Source organism: Lagenorhynchus albirostris, chromosome 13 (assembly GCF_949774975.1).
Source record: "Lagenorhynchus albirostris chromosome 13, mLagAlb1.1, whole genome shotgun sequence".
Classification (NCBI taxonomy): Eukaryota; Metazoa; Chordata; class Mammalia; order Artiodactyla; family Delphinidae; genus Lagenorhynchus; species Lagenorhynchus albirostris.
This window is the reverse complement of record NC_083107.1, coordinates 10,087,700-10,115,174: the sequence shown is the minus strand read 5'-3', so window position 1 is coordinate 10,115,174 and position 27,475 is coordinate 10,087,700. Positions and strand designations below refer to the sequence as shown.

General features: G+C 46.9%; 1 protein-coding gene across 1 annotated transcript in view; it reads right to left on the bottom strand.

The window, feature by feature from the left end:
• Positions 1-24,798, bottom strand: part of LOC132531471 (two pore channel protein 2-like) — a 38,220-nt gene extending 13,422 nt beyond the window's left edge. The window contains exons 1-9 of the mRNA XM_060169280.1: positions 24,625-24,798; positions 16,974-17,056; positions 15,870-15,984; positions 13,388-13,516; positions 8,976-9,092; positions 8,527-8,645; positions 8,220-8,321; positions 6,411-6,537; positions 2,821-3,022 (exon numbers count right to left, since the gene is read on the bottom strand). Coding sequence (XP_060025263.1) covers positions 2,821-3,022; positions 6,411-6,537; positions 8,220-8,321; positions 8,527-8,645; positions 8,976-9,092; positions 13,388-13,516; positions 15,870-15,984; positions 16,974-17,056; positions 24,625-24,699 — 1,069 coding nt within the window. The 5' untranslated portion in view covers positions 24,700-24,798. The remainder of the gene's footprint in view (positions 1-2,820; positions 3,023-6,410; positions 6,538-8,219; positions 8,322-8,526; positions 8,646-8,975; positions 9,093-13,387; positions 13,517-15,869; positions 15,985-16,973; positions 17,057-24,624) is intronic.
• Between the last annotated feature and the right edge of the window lie 2,677 nt (positions 24,799-27,475).

Below are 27,475 nucleotides of genomic sequence, written 5' to 3'. Positions count from 1 at the left end.
TGCAAATTAACAATAGACCAGCAATTAGTAGTTGTAAAAAGGCCATTGGGGGAAAAAACAAGCTTTCTTTTTTTTTTTTTTTTTTTGGTAAAAAGGACACATTTTAAAGATCTGGTTACACACTTAAAATCTAAGGACTTTTGACCAAAAATTAAAATGTTCTAAAATTACTTTATAAATCAAATTAAAATAATTTAAAATTTGAATTCAAATGTATTTAATGCTCCCAGGAAAGGAAAACTAATAAATTGTTTTGTGATTTAGGGTTTAAAATGTGGCTTCGCATCTTCTTCCTGATTTTATCCAATGTAAATACAAAGTGCAAATATAGAGTTTTAGTTCATGCAAACTTTGTTTTCTAAAGACGCTAAAAAGGTTGGAACTTCAAACATCCCTCCCCCTTATCTTATGGGTCAATCGGTATCATGATCTCAGCTAACATTTAGGTGTCTTTAAACCTTAACATAGGCCGGAACCAAGCGGCATGATTCAAACTGTGTTGTGATTTAAAAACTCGTATCTTTATCAACTGGCTTGTGTAAATCACATGATATTGTAAACCAAAAGTCCCTATAGGGTAACTCGCTTAAACTATATGGATACAGTGTCCAGAGTTTCACGCTTCTCTGACAAATCCTTGGTGTCAACAGGGAATCAACTACCCATGATTTCTTAAACATATTTTCTAAAATTACTAATTGAGTTCGGGGCATTGGCCTAATGCATATTGAGATAAATAGTCAATAACTTGTATTTACCTAAAGACATAAGAAAATTACCAAAGAAGTTTCCAAAGAAATTAAGATGCTATGTCCCCATGTGTTAATATGTTTGTTCTTCATGACACCCAAGTGTCAATAGTTAGACTGACCTTATAAACAAAGAAACACTGTTTATCTGAGTGTGTCCTGGGGACCATGTGTATCTTTTCTGGATGAGCAGGAGATACCCAAGTGTGAAGCCCTCACCAAGCCCAACAAAGACTCCTAAAAGCCCCTGCTCCTGGGTTTGCAGCAGCTCATCTTGTAAGAGCAACCCAGGAATTCACGCTACAGGAGGAATCGCAGAGAGTTTACAAAGCCCTAAAGCTTCATCAACATCTTCAGAGTCTCAATTCTCTAGAAGCAGCAGAGGTATTAAATGATCAAAAGAGAATTCTCAAAAACAGAGGGGCTGAGGTCTAGGAATCCTGGACTGACATGGGCCACCATCCCACACCACTTCTTGGAGTGGGAGATCCAAGGGGGCCCAGGTCCCGACCTCTCCTCCAAGTCCTAGAGCAGCGCTCCTCCCTGGAGGAGTGTGGTCCCTGGGCCACGGCTGGTCCTGTCCTCATGCTCCCCGACTCACCCCCATGAGATCAGCCCTGAAAATTTAGAAACGTATAGAACAATTGACAGGATCATTTCATGTCTGTTGACTCTAATAATGAAAAATTGGGACTTGCGTTTTACATGTTTTTTTGATTTCATTTTTGTAGTTATTCATTTTTGTTGTATTTTACCCAAGTGTACAGCTGCATGACAGGCTAGCAATTTAAAAGCTTCACTGCACTTCCCAAAGAGCTTGGGAAGCATGGTGCTCAAGGGTTGCCCAGCCGCCTTTCCCCCACCGTTAGCAGAACCCTAACCCTGACATGAGGATCTCACAGTGCATCACCGCCAATCCCTAACGGGGGCACCAAAGCCATCTCTTCAGGGTCTGAGAAGCCTGGATCCTGAGCCATTGAAGCCTGGATCCTGGGTGGCTGAAGGGACGTGCCCAGAGCTCAATGGAAGGCACCTGTCAAACCCTGCTGACGTCCATCTTGGATCCAAAACCCTCATTATAAGATGCTGGCATCACCCACTTAACAGTGTCTTGCCACACAGTTCTCTTTTCCCTGGACACTCATGTAAGTTCCAGACAATCACTGTCATTTCCTTCTTCTCACACAGGCACCGAGTCCTAAAAAGCCCACGGCTCTGCTGGACTAGTTTGAGAGTCTTCGTCTCACGTAAATTTACATTCTTTCAGACCTCCCACTCCATTTGGGTGTGTTTCCATCTAGACTTTTCTTGAAACTAGAGAAATGTGTGTGCCCTACAGTTTGGGGTGTATTTTAGTCATCTCACATCTTTCCCCACTGTTACCTCATCTTCACAGTCATTTTTAATGTCACCAAAATTTCCTGTTAAGTGACCCTCAGAATTTGGGGCAGCTTAGAGTAATGATAAAAAGCCGGGGCCTTGGAGTCAGATGGACTGTACCACACTGCAGCTGTGTGGCTCTGGGCAACCGACCAAATCTCTTTGAGTCTCCGTTTCCATATTGACAGATGAGGATAACAAGACCTACAGCTCAGTGAGTCTGGGGAAGATCACATACACACAACAATCATGACAGTGTCTCATGCGTGGCAAGCATGCTACCAATATGAAACATTATTGATAATAACTATCAACCGCTAATACATGAATATTTAGGTGACTTTCAACTTCTCAAATGCTAAACGCAATTTAGACGTTTATTTATACAGCCCTTTTCCATATTTTAGATGAGCTCCCTAAAGCAGAATCCTGGGAGGGGAATGACCGTGTTACAAGGTGAAGGGCTTCTGGAAGGCTCCTCACGTGCTGACAACACACACCACGACACCCCTGTCGGAACACAGCGTCAGGAACCTAGTTCCACTATGACACTGCCAGCGGGGAATGCCAATGTACATTCTCAGTTGCAAACTTAAGAAAATGAACAAACATCCCATTACTTTTAGGAGCCCCCCCCACCCCACTTTCTGATGCACGGGGAAGAGGAATTTCAGCGGCCAAGGCTTCTTACCCACATAACCCTTCTGTCCCTCGTCGGAGATCCTCAGAAGGAGCTCCAGGTGGGAACTGCTGATGTCTGGCGCCACGATCTTGGCCAGCTGCCTCCACTGGGCCTCCTTCACCACAAACTCTGTGCCCACCTTGACTTTCAGAATGTTGAAAGCCTCTATCATTTTGTGACGCTTCAGGTATGCCAGTGTGCGAATCTCATTCTTGAAAAAACAGAAGTGTGTTTTTTTAAGAGGAAGACTCAAGAAAGTCTTGATTTTCCACCTTAAAACATTTCAAGGCAATGGAAGAGTTCATCTGAGTGTGTCCTGGGGACCATGTGCATTTTTCTGGATGAGCAGGAGATACCCAAGGGTAAAGGCCTCACCATGCTTGACAAAAAGTCCTCAAAGCCCCCGCTCCTGGGTTTACAACAGCCTATCTTGTTAGAGTGACTCAGGAATTCACGCTACAGGAGGAAACTGCAAAGAGAAGTCACCATGGTTCTGCCAATTCACAAGGTACCAAATCCCTCCCCGGCTCCAGGGATGGGTAGCTAACCCCCACCTGCAGAAACAGAACTCAGCTTACCAAGTGCAAATGAGGGAAGCCAGGAAAGATAACCTGTGTGGTGAGAAACAGAGCACCAGGAGGCAGACAGGTCCAAACTCCACACTGCCCAGGAGGAAGGGAGATTCCAGAAAAGAAGGAAATCAGGTTTGCTGCTGAGAGAGAGGGAGATGCAGGAGAGGGAGAAGACAGATCTACCATTAAGTCAATCAAGAAAGAGAGGCGGAGGGGGAAGAAATGCAGGGAAGTGAAAGCAGGCTAGAAGTGGTCAGAAGGAAGAGGTCCAGGGCAGGAGGGTCAGCAAGGGTTTGCCAGGAGCTGCCATCCGGCTTGACTGTGCACAGGGAGTCTTCCAGACAAGGAGAACCCCCCTCATGTTACAATCGGCCACGTCGATGCCCACCCCTACTGCTCCCTTTAAGCTGATTACATGGCTAGACCTTAAATTCTTTTTTTAAATTGAAGTAGAGTTGACTTACAATGTTGTGCTAGTTTCAGGTGTACAGCAAAGTGATTCAGTTTTACATATATATATATATTCTTTTCCATTATAGTTTATTACAAGATATTTAATAAAGTCCTCTGTGCCATATAGTAGGACCTTGTCGTTTACCTATTCTATATATAGTAGTTTGTATCTGCTAATATCAAACTCCTAATTGATCCCTGTCTCCCTTTCTCCTTCAGTAATCATAAGTTTGTTTTCTATGTCTGAGAGTCTGTTTCTGTTTTGTAAGTAAGTTCATTTGTATCACTTTTTTTTTTTTTTTTTTGCGGTACGCGGGCCTCTCACTGTTGTGGCCTCTCCCGTTGCGGAGCACAGGCTCCAGATGCGCGGGCTCAGCGGCCATGGCTCACGGGCCCAGCTGCCCCGCGGCATGTGGGATCTTCCCGGACCGGGGCACGAACCCGCGTCCCCTGCATCAGCAGGCGGACGCTCAACCACTGCGCCACCAGGGAAGCCCTGTATCACATTTTACATTCCACATATAAGTGATATCATATGATATTTGTCTTTCTCTGTCTGGCTTACTTCACTTAGTATGATCATCTCTAGGTCCATCCACATTGCTAAAATGGCATTATTTCATTCTCTTTTATGGCTGAGTGGTATTCCACTGTACATATGTACCACATCGTCTTTACCCATTCATCTGTTGATGGACATTTAGGTGGCTTCCGTGTCTTGGCTATTGGGAATAGTGCTGCTATGATCATGGGGTACATGTGTCCTTTTGAATTAGAGTTTTCTCTGGGTATATGCCCAGGAGAGGGATTGCCGGGTCGTATGGTAACTCTATTTTTAGTTTTTTAAGGAACCTTCGTATTGTTTTCCATAGTGGCTGCACCAGTTTACATTCCCAGCAGCAGTGTAGGAGGGCTCCCTTTTCTCCACACCCTCCAGCATTTGTTATTTACAGACCTTACATTCTTAATTCTTCATCGCCTTTGACTCCTCAGAACTTTGGTGTTGGGCACAAAAAACACATTTAAGATACGCTTGCTGACTGATCCACGTGGCAGAAGATTAATTTTCGAGAAGCGTTAACTAAAAGAAACACTTCTTGGGGGAGGGGGAGCCACAGTTCTGTCCAGCGCACCAGACCCTCTGGGAATGCCTCTTCCTGCTCAGAAGGAGGGAGTCAGAGGAGGAGGGTTACTGGGAGGCCTGGCCTTGGGGTCGGGAGCAGCTGAGGTGCCCACAATGCACAGACTTCTCAAAGCCTGGACAGGCCAGACACCTTCAAAGGGAGGTTGGCCGAATCTCAGACGCAGCCCACCACCCACTTCTCCTTAGCTGCGAACATTTAAGTTCTCCCCGACTTTCTACTTGCCCCCTGGTGGGAACGTCCCTAAGCAAAGAAAAATTCATAACAGAACCAAAAGGATCTAACTCAAAAGGCTATGTCTTCCCTTAAAGAAAATGACCCTTGGATGAAATGTATCTCTGTGCAATTAGTTTTACAATCCTAGAAAACAGCCAATGAGAGGCATGCTCAGGTGGGTGACAGTGGGGCCCGCAGGTGAGATGACCCAGGTCTCCTGGCAGATTCCAGAAATAAAACACGCTGCGCCCCAAGCCCTCAGAAGCCTCTGCCCATGCAACACCTCCAGGAATTCTCCAGACATTAATCAAAGAAGAAGGCATCAGGGCAGAAACTATTGGCTTTAAGGTATTTTTGCTTCTGTTAGAGGTGGGGAAAGGAGCTTGGAGAATATCCCCAACCCCAATGATACACAAAACATTTCCAGGAGCCATGAACTATTAGATGCATTAAGAGTGACGAAGAATGGATAAAGAAGATGTGGTCCATATATACAATGGAATGTTACTCGGCCATAAAAAAGAACTAAATAATGCCATTTGCAGCACCATGGATGGACATAGAGATTGTCCTACTGAGTGAAGTAAGTCAGAAAGAGCAGGACAAATATTGTATGATATCACTTATATGTGATATCATAAAAAAATGGTACAAATGAACTTATTTATAAAACAGAAATAAAGTTACAGATGTAGGAAATAATCTTATGGTTACTGGGGGGAAGGGGGGAAGGGATAAATTGGGAGATTGGGATTGACATATACACACATTATATATAAAATAGATAACTAATAAGGACCTACTGTGTAGCACAGGGAACTCTACTCAATACTCTATAATGACCTATACGGGAAAAGAATCTAAAAAAGAGTGGATATATGTATATGTATAACTGATTCACTTTGCTGTACAGCAGAAAGTAACACAAAGTTGTAAATCAACTATACTCCAGTAAAAACTTAAAAAATAAAAATAAAAGGGAGGAGCAAAGCCAGGACCTCCTCCTGCACGTGAGGCTGGGACACACCGTCAGACCCATTGCAGACTGGCAAAGAACCGCCTGGTCCAGCAGAGGACAGCAAGGCACCAAACGAGCCTTCAGATTCACCAAAGCCAAAGGTAAATGGATACATTCAAATATTTAGCAAATGCATTTGCCAGCCTGCCTGCTACTGCACCCAGCCAGGCACCCTGACCCCCAGATCATGCATGTTACCTTTAAGTGCTTCCTATAATTGTTGTAGACGACGGCCAGAAAGACGGACATGAAGATGTAGGTGTTGATGATGATGTAGGTTATAAAGTACAGAGAATACCACCAATTGAACTCATAGGCAGGCATCCTAGAAGGAAATAATTATCTTTCATGGTTTCCCGTGCCCTGGGTCCACAGTGCATAGAAGGCTGACCGTAGGTGACATCCCACATGGACAATTCACATGCTCGAGGCACAGGAAAACATTCTCTCACTCTAACTCTCCCCCAAACTGTGCTATGGGGCCTCAAAGCCATAACCATCGTCAGTGCTAAAGAGCTCGCTCCAGACTGCCTTCTGAAATTCTTATTGCCTTAGAGAGGTGCCAAATTTCAAAGCAGGCAGGGCCTTGGAGATCCCCCCATCCCTTCCTTCACAATGAGAAAATCAAGCCCAGAAGGAGAGCCACTTGCCCAAAATTACAAGAAGAATCTGAACTATCGCTTGGAGTTATACTCAAGGCTCTTCAGGGACACCAGACTGCCTTGCTGGCGAGCAGATCATTTTCTGTCCACATTGGGACAATGAGAATGAAAGGCGTACCGTTAATAATGGTGCCGGGACAAACGGCATAAATCGGGATGCATGCTCACTCCACCTTTAATGGAAACTCGATTTTGTGCAGGAGGGGATGTTGAGAGGGACAGCCTAATGTTTGAGGGGAAGATCTAAGAAAACACGAGGAGGGCCAGGAACTTCACCTTGCTCACTTTTTGCCAGAGCCAGGCCCAAGAATGAGCAGGAACCCAGAACAAGTTGACGTGATGATCCTACACACAACTAGACAACAGAAAGCCCGCCCCTCTCCCGCAGTGCAGTATGGGAGGAGATGGGGTTGACGTTTGCAGTTAGAATTCTATCTACACTCTAGAACCCCAAGAGCTACCTACTCAGGGTAGCACTGGTAAATAATCTTACCTCCATGAACAAGGCAAATCCATAATATACAGGACATTAGGGGGAAAAAAACCGTAATGTTTTTCTCCTAAATAATGTCCACATGCGTGGAGAATTTTCTTTCCTGTTTCATTTAGCCAGAAAACCACCTCAATGCTTAGGAGAACAAGCCATGATTCCTTTACAAAAATGGCTTAGGCGTTTCAACTCAAGACTCAAAGAAGATTCCAAAATAGAAAGTGGGCTCAAATATTTAAGTTGTATCTCCAGAGATGTCTCCTGTTGCTTTCATTTTTTAAAACATTCATCTAAATTTAGTTTTCAATAGAGTGGGTAGGCTATCGTTAGTGCCAACACTTTGCACTCTTCAAAAACTTTACGGGGGGGGCTTCCCTGGTGGCGCAGTGGTTGGGAGTCCGCCTGCCAATGCAGGGGACGTGGGTTCGTGCCCCGGTCCGGGAGGATCCCACATGCCGCGGAGCAGCTGGGCCCGTGAGCCATGGCCGCTGAGCCTGCGCGTCCAGAGCCTGTGCTCTGCAACGGGAGAGGCCACAACAGTGAGAGGCCCGCGTACCAAAAAAAAAAAAAAAACTTTACAAGGGACTTCCCTGGCGGTCCAGTGGTTAAGACTCCGTGCTTCCACTGCAGGGGGCATGGGTTCAATCCCTGGTCAGGGAACCCCAGGGAACTAAGATCCTGCATGCTGCACAGTGGGGCCAAAAAAAAAAAAAAAGGAAAAAAAATAGTACACAAACATTTTACAATGAATATGAATAAACAGAAAAAGTTTTTTTTTTCTTACAGCTGCTTTTAAGAAAGTGAATTCTGTTACGGTAACAGATGCCCGTGAACATGAATTGGGGGCTCACGTACATGACATCGGGGCTGTTTGCGGTAGTGACCAGCACGTAGAGCTCAAATGCTATGTCCAGGATGTTGGTGAAGTAGGGTGATCCTTCCACTGTTTTGAGACCCCTAAAAAGGAACCAGCAACACAGAGTGAAAAGAACCCACAGACATAAATGAAGCTGCAGTTTCCGACACACTTTTCCCCTTTCGAGAACCCTCCTGGAGTGCCTGAATGAGGAAGATAGCATCTAGTGACCGATTCTGCCACGAACGGGCTGAACTCAGTCGTGGGAGAATTCTCAGGCAGAAACTTCCAGAGCAGCCTGCTCACCTATCCCCGAAAAGCTTCAAGGCCATGAGGGAGAATATCAACATGCTGAAGATGAACAAGAGGAAGACGTAGAGGATATCAGGCAGAGTGTTCCGGATGCTTCGAAAAGCCCTTCGGATCTGTGAAGACAACATTTCATTTCGTTTACGGGCAATCAGCTAATTTTCTGCAAAAACAAAAACCACACCCCCCCTTAGCAGATGCAAACGGGTATATCGAGAATGGATAAACCACAAGGTCCTACTGTAGAGCACAAGGAACTCTATTCAGTATCCTGGGATAAACCACAATGGAAAAGAATATGAAAAAGAATGTATATATATATATGTGTATAACTGAGTCACTTTGTTGTACAGCAGTAATTAACACAACATTGTAATTCAACTATACTTCAGTAAAAAATAAGTTTAAAAAAACACGCCCTTTGGTATCCTAAATCATATCCTTACCTGACGACTTTCAGGGAAATTAATTAGGAAGACTGGCCTCAAGGCCCTCGACCATCGAACTCCGTGGATGTTAACAGCCTCCAGGGACCCATAGATAATCAGATCAATCAAGGTCAGCTGTGAGAGACACGGGACAGAGGTGTTGGTGCTGCCAGAGGACAGAGGAAGTGACCGTGTGGATGCATGTTCACTGACCCAGAAGGACGGTCACGATACGTCATGGAAAAAGGCATGTTTCATGAACAGCATAATCTGGTGTCATAATAGAACGTTAGTAGCAGCTGTCGTTTGAGACTTTACTATGTGCCATGTCCTCTAATAAGCTTTCCATAGATTATTCCGTTTATCTCACCACACCCCTAAAGTGGGCACCATTCCTGGATGGAAATGCTTGAAGCACAGTGAGGGAGATCACGTGGCCCCGGACACACAGCCAATAGGGGGGGCAGACCTGGGACTGGAACCCAGGTAGTCTGGCATCAGAGCCCCAGCAGTTACCCACACATGGTTACCTACATGCACCCACAGTATACTGTACTTGATTTTAACTTCTCTTCAATTCTGCATATGAGATAGGTTTTCTAGCCTAGCAATGGGGTAGAAATATCTAGACTACAGAAAATTTTTATCATTCCTTATTAAGGTCAGTTTGTGATCCTGAGGACAGGCAAAAGAAGAAGGACCCAGTGCAGTTTAGAAAAATATAAGTTAAAAAAGAATAATCTACCGTCATCAAAAGTATTAGCTCAGTCCCTTTGGTGTCAAGGCATAGAGGATCGAGAGAGAGCCAGCACAGGGGAGAGAAAGGACAGAGACACAGAAAGACGCTGGTGTTGGCTGCTGCACTGCGTACCCACTGGAGGGAACCAGGGTGACTGTCCCAGGCCAGCATGGATGGACAGATCACCAAGGGTTATGGTATCTGAGGGGGCTTCCCGGAGAAGGCAGTCCCTGACGTAATCTTAAAGCAAAGAAAAAACTTTAAAAGGATAAAACTCAGAGAAGTCAAGAGCCATGGCAGGCAGACGGTAAAGGGACTCTCAGGAAGCAGAGGGTACTGGGGGTGGGGGCAGAGGAGAGCAGGAAGTGACCAGACCCCAGACCGAAGGCAGGTGGCTTTGAGGGCCAGGCTAAAAAGCTAAGTCTTATTCCCAGGGCCTGGGGAATCCAGAAAGTCTTTCAAATAAGGGTGATAGAGGCAAAGGAGTGAGACCCATCCTGGTAACAGATGCAGGACAGAGCTGGACAGGGCAACCGTGTCTCCTCATGCAGTTCACTCCATACACCTTTACGGAGCGCCTCTTACGTGCAGGGTATTGTTCTAGCTCCAGAGAGAGAGCAAAGAGCTAGCTAGAGAGTGCCTGCCCTCGAGGGGTGCGTCCGCCCGCAGGGAAGAGCAGCATTGATGTTAAGTATGCTCTCTGGCAGGTGTCGGGACCTGCTCTGGAGAAAACCTAGGTGAGGCAAGGGGCTGAGGATGTAGGGGGAGGGACAACCGAGCAGCACAGGGAGGAAGGAGACATGGGGGTGGGGAGGGACACAGAGCTTCAGCCACGACGAGGACTTGGGCTTTTTTCTGATGGGATATGGGAAGCCGCTGAACGATCTGAAGCAGGGAGCACGCTGACCGGCCTTAGGACTTGGGCTTGAAAAGCACGTGTGAGCCCATCATCTTCTAGGCTGCACGCTGGGCGTCTTAGGAGGTGCGGAGGGACCTCCGACCCTGTCCTAAGGAGGAGGGGGTCATGTAGCAAAAAGGGCCACAAAAGAGGTACCCGCTCTCCCGGACGAAGAGCAGGGGTGCCTTTTTCTATTTTATATACTCTTTATTGTTTGGATTTCTCTTTCTTCCAAAAATAACCTCTCCCCGCACTTTTTTTCTTTTTTTTTTTACAGTTTTCCCACCCATCTCATCCTCCACCTTCCTGTGTCAGGCAACACTGTTTTCTGGACTGAACCCAAGCTGTGGTCACAGGTCTTATCCCAGATTGAGTGTTCTTGCATTGGTTTTTTAATAAGAGAAAGTGAAGATATTTCTAAAAAATAAGACCAGACAGATACTCTGTGTATTCTCGGCATTCAGCAGACGTGTGAAGGGAAGTCGAAAAAAAAAAGAGAAAGGGCAAGAAAACACAGTGGACATTCTAGGCCCAAGAGACACTGCACACGGAGGAAGAGCATGCGGGGCAGCAGGCAGCTCCGGCGGCTGGAGTGGAGGGGACCGCGTGAGGCACGTTTGCAGGATGGGTGGGTCGGAGGGCCCAACAGTCAGTGGGGCTCACAGAGTTTTTTTGAGCAAGGGAGGGTCGTGATCCGAGGTGTGCTTCTGAGAATTAACCCAGCAGTGACATCTCAAATGCAGGGATCTGAGGTTGAGGTGAGTATGGCAGTTCCTGAAAGGGGAGACAGGGCTCTGGACCACACCGTGAGAACAGAATGGCGTGCAGCAGAGAGAGAACGCGCGGCCACATCAGACCATGGCAATGGTCCCAGTGGGGAGAGGGGGAAACGGTGCAAGAGGCATCCTGAGGGGGTTTGGGGAAGACGGGGATGAGAAAGAACGGAGGGAATCTTGACAAGGAGGACTTGGAGTGAGTGATGGGAGATAAAGCACCACAGACCAATGAAAAACAGCTATGGGAGTTGTGGGATGAAAAGGGTGGGTTTGGTCCCTTTGAGTTTGAGTTGAAACACTGATGGGGAAACAGCAAGTAGGTGGCCAGAGAGTGAAGAAACTCAGACGGGAAACCAGTATCAGCTACAGCCTGGGGACCCCTACCCACCAACTGTTCGTGGAAGCTCTGAGAATGGATGGCCCTCCAGGGAAAGAACATCAAGTAGAAAGAGCAGAGACGAGGACTCTGAGGGGGGTTAACTGGGAAGAACTGTGGTTCGGGCAGGCTGCCTGCTGTGCTGAGATGCTAATTATAAAGTACCCTCAGCTAATCACTGCCCAGGACCCTCTCTCATCACAGCAGCGTTTCAGAGCACATTACCCCTGCCTCACTTGGCATAACGTCTTAGCATATGTCCTTCTAGATTTTTCTATGGATCTCTAACACTCCTTCCTCTTTTCTTTTAACAAAGATGTGCTCCAACTGTACTATAACCTGCTCTTTTGGCTTAATGGACCATAAGCATGTCTCCTTGAGAATAGACACGTAGGTGCATTTAAGGCCATTTTAACAGATGTGGATGTACCAGGTTTTATTTATTTCCTATTGTCAGGAAATCCAGCTGTTTCCAATTTTTCAATACTATGAACAACTCAGCCATGACCAATCTTGTGGGTAAATCTTTGAACACATCCTTTTTTTCCTAAAGACCAAGTCCCAGGATTGGAAATCTGGGAGCAAGCACACGCACACCTAAGGCTTTTCGAAAAGAACTGCCAACCAGCCTTCCAGAAAGACCGCTTATTCCTCCCTCGAGTAGAGTGTGCCGGGTTCTGTTGTCAATCTTGGTAACATTGTTTTATAGGCAAACACATGGTATTTTATTGCTGCTTTCATATGTAGTTCTTAAAGTTAAACATTTTTTCATGGGCTTCCCTGGTGGCGCAGTGGTTGAGAGTCCACCTGCCGATGCAGTGGACACGGGTTCGTGTCCCGGTCCGCGAAGATCCCACATGCCGCGGAGCAGCTGGGCCCATGAGCCATGGCCGCTGAGCCTGCGCGTCCGGAGCCTGTGCTCCGCAACGGGAGAGGCCACAACAGTGAGAGGCCCGCGTACCGCAAAAAAAAAAACAAAAACATTTTTTCATATATGCAATTATTTATGTCTTCTTTTATGAGATGTTTTCACCGATTTTGAGCATATTTTTTATTGCAGTTTCTGTTTCTTTTTTCTTTAATTTGGAAGTGCTCTTGATATGTTAAATAGTCACACTGTCATATTTTGCCTAATTTGTGCTTCAGTCATTGTGATCTGCTGGCAGTTGTGCTGATGGTGTTTGCTGTACAAACATTGGCATTATTCCTTTTTTTAAAAAATTTATTTAATTTATTTATTTTTGGCTGCATTGGGTCTTTGTTGCTGTGCGCGAGCTTTCTCTAGATGCGGCAAGTGGGGGCTACTCTTCGTTGCGGTGCATGGGCTTCTCACTGCGGTGGCTTCTCTTGTTGCAGAGCATGGGCTCTAGGCACGCGGGCTTCAGTAGTTGTGGCACGTGGGCTTCAGTAGTTGTGGCTCGCGGGCTTAGTTGCTCCGCAGCATGTGGGATCTTCCCAGACCAGGGCTCGAACCCGTGTCCCCTGCATTGGCAGGCAGATTCTTAACCACTGCACCTCCAGGGAAGCCCCGTCATTATTTCTTGAACCACTCCAAACCTACTGAGTTTCTCTTCATAGTTTTCTCTTCATAGTTTCTACCTTTGACCACAAACTCTCAAAGGCACTGTCATGAACACTCACCACTATGGTTACCACGATGCAGATGTTTTTCGTATCCTTCCAGAAAACCATCTGAGGAGTGACTTTCGCAAAGTGTACAAGTCTCCCAGAGAATGCAGTCAGACAGAGTACTTCTGCTATCGAGGTAGCCTGTGACAGAAGAGAGAGACGGAGCCAGCGCCCTGCCGCTCAGAGGCATGGCTTAATTCTCTCTTGCCACTCCGACCTCCGACCCCCCTGACACCACCCTGTGAGAATTAGCAACGTCCCTTAATTTTACTGAAAGTTGCAGCAAAATTCCTTGCTGGTTGGAATGGTTCCTTTTTCTTGAGAGGAAACCTGCCCTTGAACCACAACTCCCATGACCCAGCTGGCAGGGCTTCCTTGGGGTGGGGTCTGAATCAGCAGGCAGAGGACCCCCGGAAGGCATTTCCTCAGAAAATGAGGGGGGGCGGTCAGGGATGGCAGAAGCAGGGGCATCCACTATGCTCTCAAATTCCCCACATTCATACTCAGAATAGACACCTAGAAGTTCAGTTTCTCTAATAATAACGCTCCAAAGATGTGTTTCGAAACGCCAGGTCGTTCCTTAGACATCGCTGCCACTGCTGTGCCACTGCCTGTATTTGTTGGTTAGAGGAGAGAACGGAGGCCCCTGGGCCCACTGCAAAGTCCTGACCATCTCCTCCGTGGGCTTCAGGGCATCAATTCCAAACTCCCCGCAGGCAGCTAGATTTGCAGGCTGTGTGTGCAGCCCATGCTTCGCCTGCGATTGCCAGGAGATGGTAAATCCTCCCGAACAAGGGCACTCTCCTCCATTCATGGGGAGAGGAGTACGGCAAAGTAGGACAAGATGGGAAAAGGGATGGTTTGGCTCAGGCGAGGAAGATGGAAAGGTCTGGGATGAGGATGGAGGGAATGAACTTCCTAAGGGACAGGAGGAAGGGGCTGGGTCTGGGCCCTGAAAGCAGCAGGTGGCACAATTCCCCCATCCCCACCCCAGCCCTCATGAGGCCTGGGCTCCGATATGGGCTGCAGCCCCTTCGAACTTTCTAGCTCTCAGCCTGTTCACCTTTCAGGGGCTATAAAGACTCCCTGTCAAGGCCAGGCTTGCAAAAGGGCCTGGGGCAATCCCAGGACACCCTTGCTCAAGATAAGATTTTCTTGGTAATGCTGAATCTGGCCAAAGCTCCCCCCCCCCCCCCCCCCCGCCATAATACATTGGATTTTAGAGGCTTGAAGTACAAACACTGGCTGAAGGAACACTCTGGAACTCAGGCAGCCAAGCCCACGCTGCATGTGACCAATAACAAACAGAAAGGTGAGGACTCAGAGGGAGGCAATGGGCTGAGAAGAGACCCTGTGGACCGCTCACCCCGGCCAGTGCCATGGGGAGGGCAGGGGGGTAGGAGGACCGACCCTGTCCAGGTTTGTGAATGCACAGCTCTGCTTCTGCAGACTTGGTGTTTGTTTCAAAAGTCACTGCGCTAAACGTTTTCTACCCAGAGACTTCATTAATCGGGACATCTTCAACAAACGGATGTGTGGAAGACCACCAACTCTGAGCCCCCAAAGAACCACGCTTCTGGTTTTCACCCCCTTGTGCGGTGTCCTTCCCTGTTGACTCAGGGCTCGGGCATGTGATGGGCTCTGGCTTTGGGACATCAGTAAGTGTGGTGTGTGAGGAGGTGGACGGTGCTTGCTCCCTGGGATGCTCTTTCTTGGACCCCACCCACCCACTGGGAGAAGCCCAGGCCATGCGGAGTGGCCGTGTGGAGGGGAGCACAGCTCCAGCCAGGTGAGCTCCCAGCTGCCAGCCAGACATCTACCGCCCTAGCCAACATGAAAATCTGCCCGGTTGAGCCCAGTCACCTGCAGAATCATGGGAGATAATAAAAGGCTGTTCTTTAAGGCAAGAGATCAAGGAACTCTATCTGTCAAAGGACCAGACAGTAATATTTTAGGCTCTGCAAGTCATACAGTCTCTGACACGACTACTCTGAGAGGCAAGAGCTGTGTCAAGAATTAATGTGAGCAGGTCATCAATTTATTACTTAGACTCATCTGGAGTAGCTGGGTAATTTCATGTATTACTTAAAAGCACCTATAAATAATGATTTATGACTATGAAAAAAGCTGGAAATGTGGCAAGTACAAGTCATATATTACACTATATTATGACATTGTCTACCCGGCGTTAGATAAATACGCTTTTAAAACATCACTTGTCTGTTCAGTTTGTCCCAGTAGGCACAGAAGACCAAAAACTGCCACTCCCTTGCCAATGCCTACTGATGAAAGCATCAGCTCGGCGAGTAGGCAGAATTCTTCCAACCCCTCCCAGCAAGAAAAGTAGGCAGAATTCTTCCAACCCCCACCCCCAGCAAGAAAAATAAAACCAAATCCATACTTATTGAAATTTGAGGGGAAAAAAAAGGAAGAGGCATGGGACCCAACTCATCTCTCACAAAGTCTGGTTAGCCATTCTGTGCTGAATGCTTACCAAGAAAGGCAGCGGGAACAGGGCCGGTTCCTCAAAGAGGGCAAGAGCGAGGTCCCCCCAAATGAAGAAGTAGGTGGCCGCCCGCATTGTCCAGTGGTTATAGAAATGGTAAAGTCTGGAGCAGAGAAGAATAAAGAAGGTTATAAACAACGAGCAGGAGTTAAACAGCACCCCCAAATCCCATCAGAAGAAGTGTAGTGGGAGGTAAAACACAAAGTCCCCTCTCTGGCCACCTTTCCTTTCAATTCTAGAGAGTGAGGGGTAGCATTCAATTGAGCGCACACTATAAAACGCTAACAGAAAAAATCAGGGATATTATCATATCTCAAAGCACATTCTCTTAACAGTCTCCAGCTAGGATTAGCACCCTCCCCGTGGGGAGGTGGTGACCCTAGGATGTACTTTTAGAGGACTGATGCAGAACAAACCCCCCTTAGAGTGACCTGTTATTACATGGCACAGGAGCCTAACCGATTTCTAATGTGCATCAGCCTATCAGGGCATGGTGGACTCGGAGAGATCTCGTGGTCACACGGGTCTCTTCCCATCAGGAAGACAGTCCCCCAGCATCCAGGCGTGAGGTATTCACTGCGGCCTTTCAGGCACTGACACTCAGTCCTGATGATAAGAATTTTTTTTTTTCTTATCTTGAGCCATATCTTTGGTTTTAGTTCAACCCCTAGGGGGTTAGGGAGAAAAAGCTGAATTCCCATGAAAAGAACAAACGCGTAAGTCGCGTCAAAAGGCAACAGAAAGGAAAAGGACAAGTCTTCTTTTCATTTAGGCGCCTCTAAGTGGACAACTATATCTAGGAGGGAAAGATGATGACATGTTTTTAATTTGGATGCTTTATCTCCTGTCCTGGGTGTTATTTACTCATTTATCTGTTCTTAGTATATCTGTTGAATGCTTCCCTACCTGTGAGGTACCATGCCATTAGAACTAAAAAAAAAAAAGGATAGGATTTACCCAACTCTGTGTGCCATACCCTTTATACTTCTCAAAATATTTGTGCAAACAATGCCTTCAGTTTGGGTTCAACTTCAAGCATATGAAGCGCTAAAGGAGAGGTGATTCTAGGGGACAGTTTAACACTTTAATTACCTGACAGCCTGAGGGGATGTTTCAAATGGAACGTTTCTGTTGTACTGAGCGTCAGAAACATAGGCAGCTGCCAGGAGAAGGTCCTCATTGGGAGAAAGTAAGGGGAGAACAACAGTCAGTCGGAAAGGATACTTTGCTTTTTCGTTGATAAGTATTTATTGAGTATAAAAGGAAACTCCTCTTCACCTCTCCCCTGGTCCCCACTCTCGCCAGACAGAACCAGCATTAATGGTACTGTATGTTCACCTCCAGATGTTTTCCTGAGCAATGAGAGTCCTGCAGTGGGGCTGAGGCACCGGCATGCTTAACTTTCCTGAATTTAAATGTAGGTTCTCAGAGGAGGAAACGAGAACAAGAAAGCACTGAACAGTATATATAGATGTACTTAAATGGTGTATTTATACATACATATATAGGGTTATGTACACGAATATATATATACACACACACATATATATAAACATAAAATTATATTTAGGTTACTTGATAGTTGGTTAGAGGGATTTTCAAATTTAATTTTGACAAGTAAATTACTGCCTTTCTTGACAATTTTTGAACTTAACTCCTTCTCAAGGTATGACCTCATTCTATACATACACATAATTTTAAAAGAATAAAATTGTTTTCATATGACACAAAGCTTATTTTTTCACTCAATATAGTCTGGACTTTTTTTTCATGACAATACTTATAGATCTAACCCATCCTTTTTAACAAATGCCTCTTCCTTTAGGTAGTTTCCCTTTTTCAATATATTTTGAACACAATTATATTGAATATTTTCATATATATTTATTACACACACGTACTTTTGTACCATAGAAGTGTTTCTGAAGGATAGAGTACAACTTGTGGATGGAAGGTATGTCATTTTCTATTTTGATAGGTACGACCAAATTGTCTACCCCAAAGTTAAGCATTTTATATGCCTCAAAATAGCACATGATGGCTTCCCTGGTGGCACAGTGGTTGAGAGTCCGCCTGCCGATGCAGGGGACACGGGTTCGTGCCCCGGTCCGGGAGGATCCCACATGCCGTGGAGCGGCTGGGCCCGTGAGCCATGGCCGCTGAGCCTGCGCATCCGGAGCCTATGCTCCGCAACGGGAGCGGCCACAACAGTGAGAGGCCCACGTACCGCAAAAAAAAAAAAAAAAAAAAAAAAGCACATGAATATACATGTTTTCCTACTTTTCGCCAAAATTAATATGATTTTAAATGGTTGATAACATCCAATCAACCAAAGGGGCATCTTGAGATTTAGCTTAATTTGTCCATGACCCGTACAGCTGAGCCCCGCTGGTGATGGCTCACACTTCTGATTCTATATAAATTAGATAAAGAATACATACAAACAGACTAGCTATTTAGACCTCCTTATGTACTTCAGAAGTAAACACAACCTGACTATCCAACTGGTTACCGGAGTTACCTCCTCAAAATAGAGGACATCTTCCTGCCTGGACTGGTATGGAAATCTCTCACTGGTCAAGAAAGTTAATTTTGAAAATGCATGAAGTATTCGGAGAGGTCAAAAGATTCCAAATTTTATATTTAATTTCCATATCAAACACACATAGTAGATATTTGTACACATAGTAGAACTGTGTTTCCTAAATTTATTTCATATTGCAACACTTTAAAAAATAAGTTCTATTGCATTAAAAACACAAACATTCGTTATTATGTCTTTTTAATAGACATTTCACCAAAGAAGATATAAGGATAGTAAATAAGCACATGAAAAGGTGCTCAACATCTTTAGTCATTAGGAAAAAGCAAATTTAAGCCACAATGAGATACTACTACATATCCACTGGAATGGCTAAAAGTAAATACTGACCACACCAAGTGTTGACAAGGTTGTAGAGCAACTAAAACTCTTGTTGGTAGGGATGGAAAACAGTGCATTTACTTTGGAAAACAGTTTGGTGCTTTCTTGGCCATTCCACTCCTAAGTATTTACCAAAGAGAAAGAAAGCATACGTCCACATAAAGACTTGTACATCCAGCCCAAGAATGTGGCTTATGCTAGACATGTCATTCCAAAGTTGCACTGGTATACAAATGTTCACAGCAGCTTAATAGCCAAATACTGGAAACGACCATAATGCTCTACAAACAGGTGAATGGATAAACAAAATGTGATATATCTGTACCAGGGAATATTACTCAGGAATTAAAAGGAATGAATTACTGATAAACATAACAAAACGGATGAATCTCAAAATAATTGTGCTGAGTGAAAGAGGCCAACCCCTCCCCCTCAAAAAGAGTACCTACTATATGAGTCTATCTATATAAAATTCTCGAAAATGCAAACCAATCTATAGTTCCAGAAACCAGATCCGTTGCCTGGGGATGAGGCACATGGGACAGAGAGATGAGGCATGAAGAAACTTTTGGGGGTGATGGATACATTCATCAACTTGAATGTTGTGTTAATATCACAAGTGTATTTATACACCAAGGCTCATCAAACTATAGACTTTAAATGTGTGGTTCAGTACATATCAATTATAGCTTAATAAAGCTTTAAAAATTGCCCTCCAAAAAAGATAACAGTTTGGATTAAAAACTGATGTGGAACAATAACCCCACAGGTGAATTAACTGCTGTAAGAACCCATCACCCTCTGATTCATGTTCATTCTCAGGGCAATTCTTAAGGGCAGTTTATTAAAACCGAAGAAGCATCATGTAAATGTGTTAAACACTTATCACACATTTTCTTTTACATATTTGCAAAAATGTATTAGAAATATAGTAGAAAATCTAATATCAATTATTTTTCCATGGAACATCTTGAACATTGAGGAACACCAGAGTTCCCCAGGATATGCTTAGAAATCTATTTTAGGTATAAAATGCCTAGCATCAGCAAGAGTTGATTCCTTTTTTTTAATGAACACATGTTAATTTTAAGAAAGTTTCATTAAGCCTCAAAAAGCTCATACTGGGACAGCAAAGAATTCTGATATCAAAGTTTTTTAAAAGGAATATTTAAAGCAAAATGTCTCAAAGGCACTACGGTTCCCAATTTTAAAAGATGACGAGGGAATTCCCTGCCGGTCCAGTGGTTAGTACTCCTGCTTTCACTGCCGAGGGCACACGGGTTCGATCACTGGTCAGGGAACTAAGATCCCATAAGCCGCACAGTGCGGCCAGAAAACAAAAAAAAACAAGCAAAAAAAATATGATGGTACTAATATCTACCCCCAAAGATGGGTATAACAGACCCAGCAAAACAGTTTGTCCACAAACACAAACAGGAAAAACACGCTCACCAGCAATTCCTCAGCCAGCCGGGCCCCGGGGGTTACCTCCCTCAGACCCCACCCAGACTCCTGGCATTGAATCTACGAGCACCACGGCACCCCATCCAATTGCCCCCTTGCCAGCTGAACTTATGCCTGTCATGTTTAAATACGCTGACACTTTCATAATAGCTAATTTACCTTTACAGTAACGTTTCAAAGTGTTCCCATTCTTAACTGCTATTATGTTTCTGACAGTCTGTCTCCTTTTAAGATCTCATCTGCTCTACCTTCTGGTTCTTCTTGTCTTCCCTCCCTCCATCCCATTTGTGTACAACTTCTAAGTCTCCTACCCATCTTTGCTTGGGAAGAAGTACTCTCAACAGGCAAACTTATGGTAAATGAGCATTCTCACTTGTATTAAGGCCATTTGTATCTTCCCATAAAATGAATTTTTTTCATCCACCCCAAGAATGTGGTTTATGTGAGACATGCCGTTCCAAAACTGCACATACTTTTCAAGGTTACATGAGAACCACTGCCCATGTCTACCATGAAAATGGCAAAGACCGGATATCAGGCGTTTCCCCAGATGCAGCTGATAAGTGGCTTCGTACATCAAAACAGCAGCCCCACCCTAGGGGAGGCCCTGCTGACCCCCTGGACAGTAGGTCTCACCTCTGAGGCAGAATACAATCACCTTCAGACGTTTTGCTTGTAAAGATCCTGTTGCCCAGACCAGTTGCATCAGAATCTCTGGGAGGTGGGACCCAGGATTGAATTTTTAAAGTTCCCGGGTGATTCCAAAGTGCAGTCAAGATTGAAACATCACTGGTCTAAATATGGCCATTTTACTACTGCTTCTCATAGGTTTTGTATTTTCTTGGCACCCTGACAATAATTGACTTCTCCTGATTTTCTTTCTCTCCTTTTCTCAGGGCCGTGACATTTCCTTTCCGCTCCCCAAGACTTAAAAACGTATTTAAGATGTTTGTGTTTTCTCCTCCCACCCTCCCCACTTTGTATGCCTTCAGTCTGAGCAAGGTGAGTAACTTAAATCCCTCTGGGTGAGAGGGATTTAAGAGGGAGGGAAAAATGGATTCCAGAAGCTCTGGCGGACAGCAATGAAGGGTAGGAATAAACAGCTGTAAGCGCCAGATACCTTTAAATCAGGCAACAGGAACCTTGACAAAACTGAAGTTGTTGATAGAAGTGCTTTGCAAAAAGCCAATATGACTTGCTTAGATATAGAAGAAAATTAACATAAGGTAAAGAGAAGTTACCATAAATTTCAAGTAAAAAAATTCTTCCCTGTCTCAGTTTTTCCCTGTGTCATTACAAGCACTATACCTTCTGTCTGTCTGTCTGTCTGTCTCTGTCTCCCTCTTTCCTCCCATAGGTTATGGGCACTCTGATGTCCAGAGTACAGTAGGTCATTGCTTTCCCATGCACCCCCATTCAAAAGCTTCAGGAGACTTCTCTTTGCCTGGAGTGCCCACGGAATCAGATGTCAACCCCCTAGCTTAGCACTTAGGGGCCTCACAATCTCCCCTCTATCTTGGATCCCTCACTTTCCCTGCAGGAACCCCCTTCTCTGGCCCAGATTGGTGGACTGACTATCCCACTCCCACACCTGATCCCTTGCTCGCCTAAAACCAGGAACATCCTTTCCATTTCCATTCATGGGGACCCATCTCAAATTTCACTCTCTCCACAAGGGCTGCCCATACCAGCAGCTTCCATTTCCACATGGGAAGACGGCCAAGGGAAGCTTGTGAAGTGTACGGTGAGCATTCCACACAAAGAAGTGGCTGAGGGTAAGCTGGGCACGGCAGCTGAGGCAGGAAGGGTGAGAAAATAGGGCGCAGCTCGGTGTGGGTATAAGCACCTCATGTCCCTGTGTGCAGAAAGCGACAACCTCCCGGCCAAGGGCAGCCTGAACATGTGTTTTCTTTGGCCCAGAGAGTGCTTTCTGGATGCTGGCTACTGAGTCAAATTTTTTAAAAACTGGAGCAGACACAAAAATGTGAACTTCTGGTCTGTCTTCAAAAGATCGTAACATCTGGCCATGTTGGCTTGTATTGCAGTAAGTTTTTGCAATGCACCCTGATACTCAGTCTCCTGAGCAAATGCTTATTATTTTCCCCAATTCTGTGGGTCAGCCGGGAAGTCATTCTGGTCCAGGCCAACTTAGCTGGTCTCTATGGTCATCTGGGGCTAGATGGTCTGCAACAGCTGCACTCACACATCTTGGCCACGTGCATCACACAGTCCCAAGAGCCCCAAAACAGGGTGATCTAAGAGTTGGATGAACAGGTTTAAAAATAAGAACATTCAAAAAGAAGCACAGGAACATTCACAAAGAAGCACAGGAAGTATCAAGAGGTGATCACATACAGTCACAAAGAAACAGCACAGGACACTGGCTCTCAGCCGTGGCTGCACTTTCAATCCTTGGTGGCTTTAAAATTGCTGTTGCCTGGTCCACACCCAGACCAATTAAATCAGAATCTCAGGGTAGCTACATTTCTGAAAGCAGGTAATTCTGACCAACAGTAAGGCTAAGTATCACTAGCATTGGATTATTTCTTTTTCAAAGCTGAAAGTGTTGGTCAAAGTACCAGAATGGGTGGCCATCTGAGTAGCAGCCAAAAGAAACTCCAGGCAGAAAAGGGTTCTAAAAAAACTGCTTGAAAGGAGAGGGTGGAAATGCATTTCAGGTGACTAGGCAGTTTCTTATGAAGTGACCCCAAACTAACTTTTAAAAAGGTTAACCAGGTCATACTGGCTACCCAGGGTCCAAGGTCAGAGCTTCAGTTTAATGACTCAATTATCCCTGTTCTGCTGAGAAGTACCTGTTGGTACCAGGCTCTTCACCTGTTACGCCTGCTCCCCTGGGGGAGGTCTTTGAAAGATACTGAGACATAAATAGCTGGCCCTTGCAGGCATGCATTAAGCCAACGCCTCACACAGGACTCAGCCAGGACTCTGGGCTGTTTTCAGACCTCGCATTTCTTGAGGTCTCAAATTATTAGTTTTTTACATTCTTCTCTTATTTTGAGAAAGAAGCATTAAGTACACACACAGAGAGACAGTCTCAAGCTAAAAAAGATTTTCTTGCCATAGAAGATGCGTGATCACTGTCAGTTCCATCATTTTGCAGAATGAGGGGAGCAAGACCTGGGTTGGGTCAGAGCTGGGGACCAAGAATCCTTTCCCTCCTCTCCTTGAACTGCTCTGCCCTGCTTGTTCCCTTAAGGGACAGGGACATGGTAGAATCCACCTGTTGGAAGTGGCCGAGTTCCTTTGGGATGCCAGCAGGCCAGGCAGCAATGACCGGGGCAGGGATTTTACACCCCACCTGCCCTGTGGACCGTCCTGAGCAGGCTGCAGGGGCCATACTAGCACAGCAGCCCAGAGCTGAAGGGGCCACTCAAGGAGAGGAAGACAGAGCTAAAACACCCTTCAGCTCCCACCCACTAGCACAACCAAAGGAAATGCAGCACACGTGAAAAGCCTACGTGTGCCAGGCACCGTGTCCTGCGCCTGACGGACACGGTCTTCGAGGCTCCTCCGAGATGGGAGTGATTTACCATCGCCACTTTACAGAGGGGGAAACCAGACGCTTTCAGCGTCTTGCAATTCACAGCTAAAATTTCCTGAAGCAGAGCCGAGGCTCTTTCCATTGGAGCCTTGCCTCCCTCTCCACTCTCTGAGTTCTTATCCAGCGAAAGGGAACAACCCAAGAAGGCCTCTTGAAAGCCCCAAACCTTCCAAAGCTCAGGCTGTCGGAGGGAAGGCAGAGCTGAGCGACTTGTGCAGCGCATCTGCTTGGCCCGCAGGGATCGGAAGGGCCAGGGCTGCATCAGCACTCCCAGCGCCACATCCTGCAGCCTTCTTCCCGGGCGTTTCCCTGCAGCGAGACCCTCGCTTGTTTTCCTGCCGCCATGGAGCGCCGTGCGGCGGGCACGGGCCACCCAGACCCGGGGGCGCGCCACACGGGGACAGGACCCCCAACACGCAGCCCGGGCCCCGATTCCGGCTTGGCCCCCGTCCGGGGGAGGCGGCTCCGGGCGGGCCTCTGGGTGCAGGCTTGACAGCTCCCGTAACGACCCTAACGTGCGGGGTTGCGGCCTGGGGCAGGGCGCCTCTGCGCTCCAGCGGCGGTGCGCTTCCCGCACCCGGAGCGCCCAGAGGACCGGGAGGACCCAGAGAACTGAGGAAGCCCGGGGGCAGAGGGGCTCCGCACCCGCATCCCCGCCCCGGGGCCCTCGTTCCCCCAGCCGGCGCTGGCTGGGCCCGGGGTCGCTCTCCACCCAGGAGTCCCGGGGACGGTGGGCGCGGAGCCGGGGTACTCTGCCGTCGGCGCGCAGCCACCAGCCCTCGGGGCGCCCTTACCTCCTGGGCCGGCGGCTCCTCGGGGGACGACGGGTGTGGGCGATGCAGCCCAGCGGCTCGGTGGGCCCCGGGCATCGCGGCGGCGGCGCGCGGAGCGGGAATGGGGGAAAGTCGGAGCCGCGGGCAGCGGACTCTGCCCTCGGGCGGCAGCAGGCCCGGGCTCAGCGCGCTCCGCTCGGCCCTTCACGTGACCGCGGTGGGGCCCCGCGGACGGAGGACTGCGGGCGGGCGCGGCGGGTCTCGGGCTCTGGGCCCTTCCCGCCCGGCCTCCGGGTTCTTGCTGGAGCCGGGGGCGGAGACTTGGTCCAGCCGGGGTCGGGGGCGGGGCGCGGATCCGGGGTGCCCGAAGCGCAGGGGGTTAGAGGCCAAGCTGGCAAAGGGTCCCAGCCGTGTGCCCCGGGCGTGTCACTGAGCCCGGGTTTCTGTATCAATAAAATAGGAACAAGACCTTCCTCCCAGGGTTGTTTGGAGAATTAAATGAGTTAATATATTTAGTGGCTGCCACTGGCAGGTGCCCAGTAAATGATGGTTTCCTCCCAGTCCTAGTAGAACCCCCTGGAGAGCTGGGTGTGGACCCAGAGAGAAGACACCTGGGGCAGATGCCTCCGGGGAGGGGCTTGCAAACCCTCCTCCCTTCCCCCAGTCCCAGCCTGGACAGGAACTTGGGGTTACAGAGCTGCTGAATTTTTGAAAGAAAGCAGAAATCTAGATTTTCATGAGGATGTTCCTGGTTTTTATTAATGTTGGTCATGAATTTAAAATAATGATAATAAATACTTGCAAGCCAATTCTTAGATGGGCTTTGGCCTGGAGGGCAGGTGGTCCTCAGCTCCTGTACCAACGAGCTTCACTGACACCTCCCAGAGGACGAAGAGGCCAGGCAGGGCGGGGACTGGCCCTGGTCACCGAACAGGAGGCATGGTGTCCCTCTGGGTTCATTAGAACCCTGTGCTTTGTTCTGTTGGATGCCAAGGTCCAGGTCCAGCACTGTGGCAGGCAGAATTATCTCCCCTGCCCCCCCCCAAAAGAATTCCACATCCTAACCCCTGGGATTGTGAAGCTGCTACTTTACTCCTCTACAGAGACTTTACAGCTGTAATTCAGGTTACTAATCAGTTGACCTCAAAAGAGTGATTACCCTGGATGATCTAAATTGACCCAGTGAAATCACATGAGCCCTTAAAAGCAGAAGAGGAAGGCTTTCCCTGGTGGCGCAGTGATTGAGAATCTGTCTGCCAATGCAGGGGACACGGGTTCGTGCCCTGGTCTGGGAAGATCCCACATGCTGCGGAGCAACTAGGCCCGTGAGCCACAACTACTGAGCCTGCGTATCTGGAGCCTGTGCTCTGCAACAAGAGAGGCCGCGATAGTGAGAGGCCCCTGCTCGCCGCAACTAGAGAAAGCCCTCGCACAGAAACGAAGACGCAACACAGCCATAAATAAATAAATAAAAATTAAAAAAAAAAAAGCAGAAGAGGAAGGCAGAAGGGGTGGTGAGAGATGAAACTCCGGGAAGGACTCAGTGTGCCTAGTGGGAATGCTACTTGAACCCTTGAAGACGAGGGGAACTACAAGGAACTGAATCTGCTATCAAACTGAATCTGTCATCAATTTGAATGAGCCTGGAAGGGAATTCTTCCCAGAGCCTCCAGAAGAGAACACAGTGCCTTTATTTTAGCGGTTTGAGACTCAGAGCATAGACTCAGAGCTAAATGGATGTTCGTTTAAGCCCCTAAGTTTGTGGCACTTGGTTACATGGCAAGAGAAAATGAACACAGGACACTGGCCTTTCAATGCCAGATTCAAGTTTTTGCAGTGAGGCTGGCCTACAACGAGAAGGTCAGGTGGCCCCAGTTCCTTAGTAGGCACACCAGGCATTGCATTTGCCACCATTCACCTCCTCTGGTTGTTCCCTCTCAATTCCAACATCACACCCTCTGGGAGGCCCTTCCTCAACTTCTCCCAGCCAGTGGATCACTTCCTCTCTGTGGTCCCACGCTCTTCATGAAAACAACCACATGGTACCTCAGTTCCTCTATTTATATATGCTGTCCTGCCCCACTAGGCCACAAGCACCTGGCAGAGGTGAGGCAGGAAACCTTCATCTTTGAATCCCCAGCTCCTAGCACGGAGCAGGCACGTGGTAGGTAAATGAAATCCAAAAGCAGAATTCATACGAGCTTGTAGCTAGTGACCCATGTCTACACGGTGTCTGAAATAATTACTTCTTATAACTGTTTATTGTGTGGATTGCCCTAAAGCTCTCTGCATGTTCTTGAGAAAAGACAATGATTCTATTTCTATCCAAAGGCGTGACTTACGGAATTGTTGTTTTGCAGTGGGGTCTTTTCAAATGGCTTTTCTTTGATACAGTGTAAATGTGTGCATTGTAAAGAGTAGAAACAACTAATCAAAGATAATCGTGGTCAGTGAGTTTAGGTGAGCATCCTTCTCCACATCTCTCTACCTGCACACACTTTAACACGCATGTATGCAGCTCTGTGCAAATGAGATTACATCCCACCCTGCAGACGCTGCTGACCTTGACCTTCTATCTACATCCTTCCTACCCAGGAACCCAGAATCAGGCCAGGCCTCCACCCATCTCTCACTAGAGGATAATTCTGCCTGGTTTAGGTGAATCCAAACGGGATGTTTTCCTGGCAACAATTACCAAGCAGAGTATGCGACTTAAGGTAGCTCAACCTGACTAAAAAGAAGCAATGGGCTTAGAAGAAAGGTTTCTTTTTCTCTCTCCCCTCCCCTTCTCCTATAATTGTAAATTTTTAAAAACCCAAAAAACATGTATTCCTAATGGCCACTGGCAACGATCTTGCAGCCAGCCTTGGGT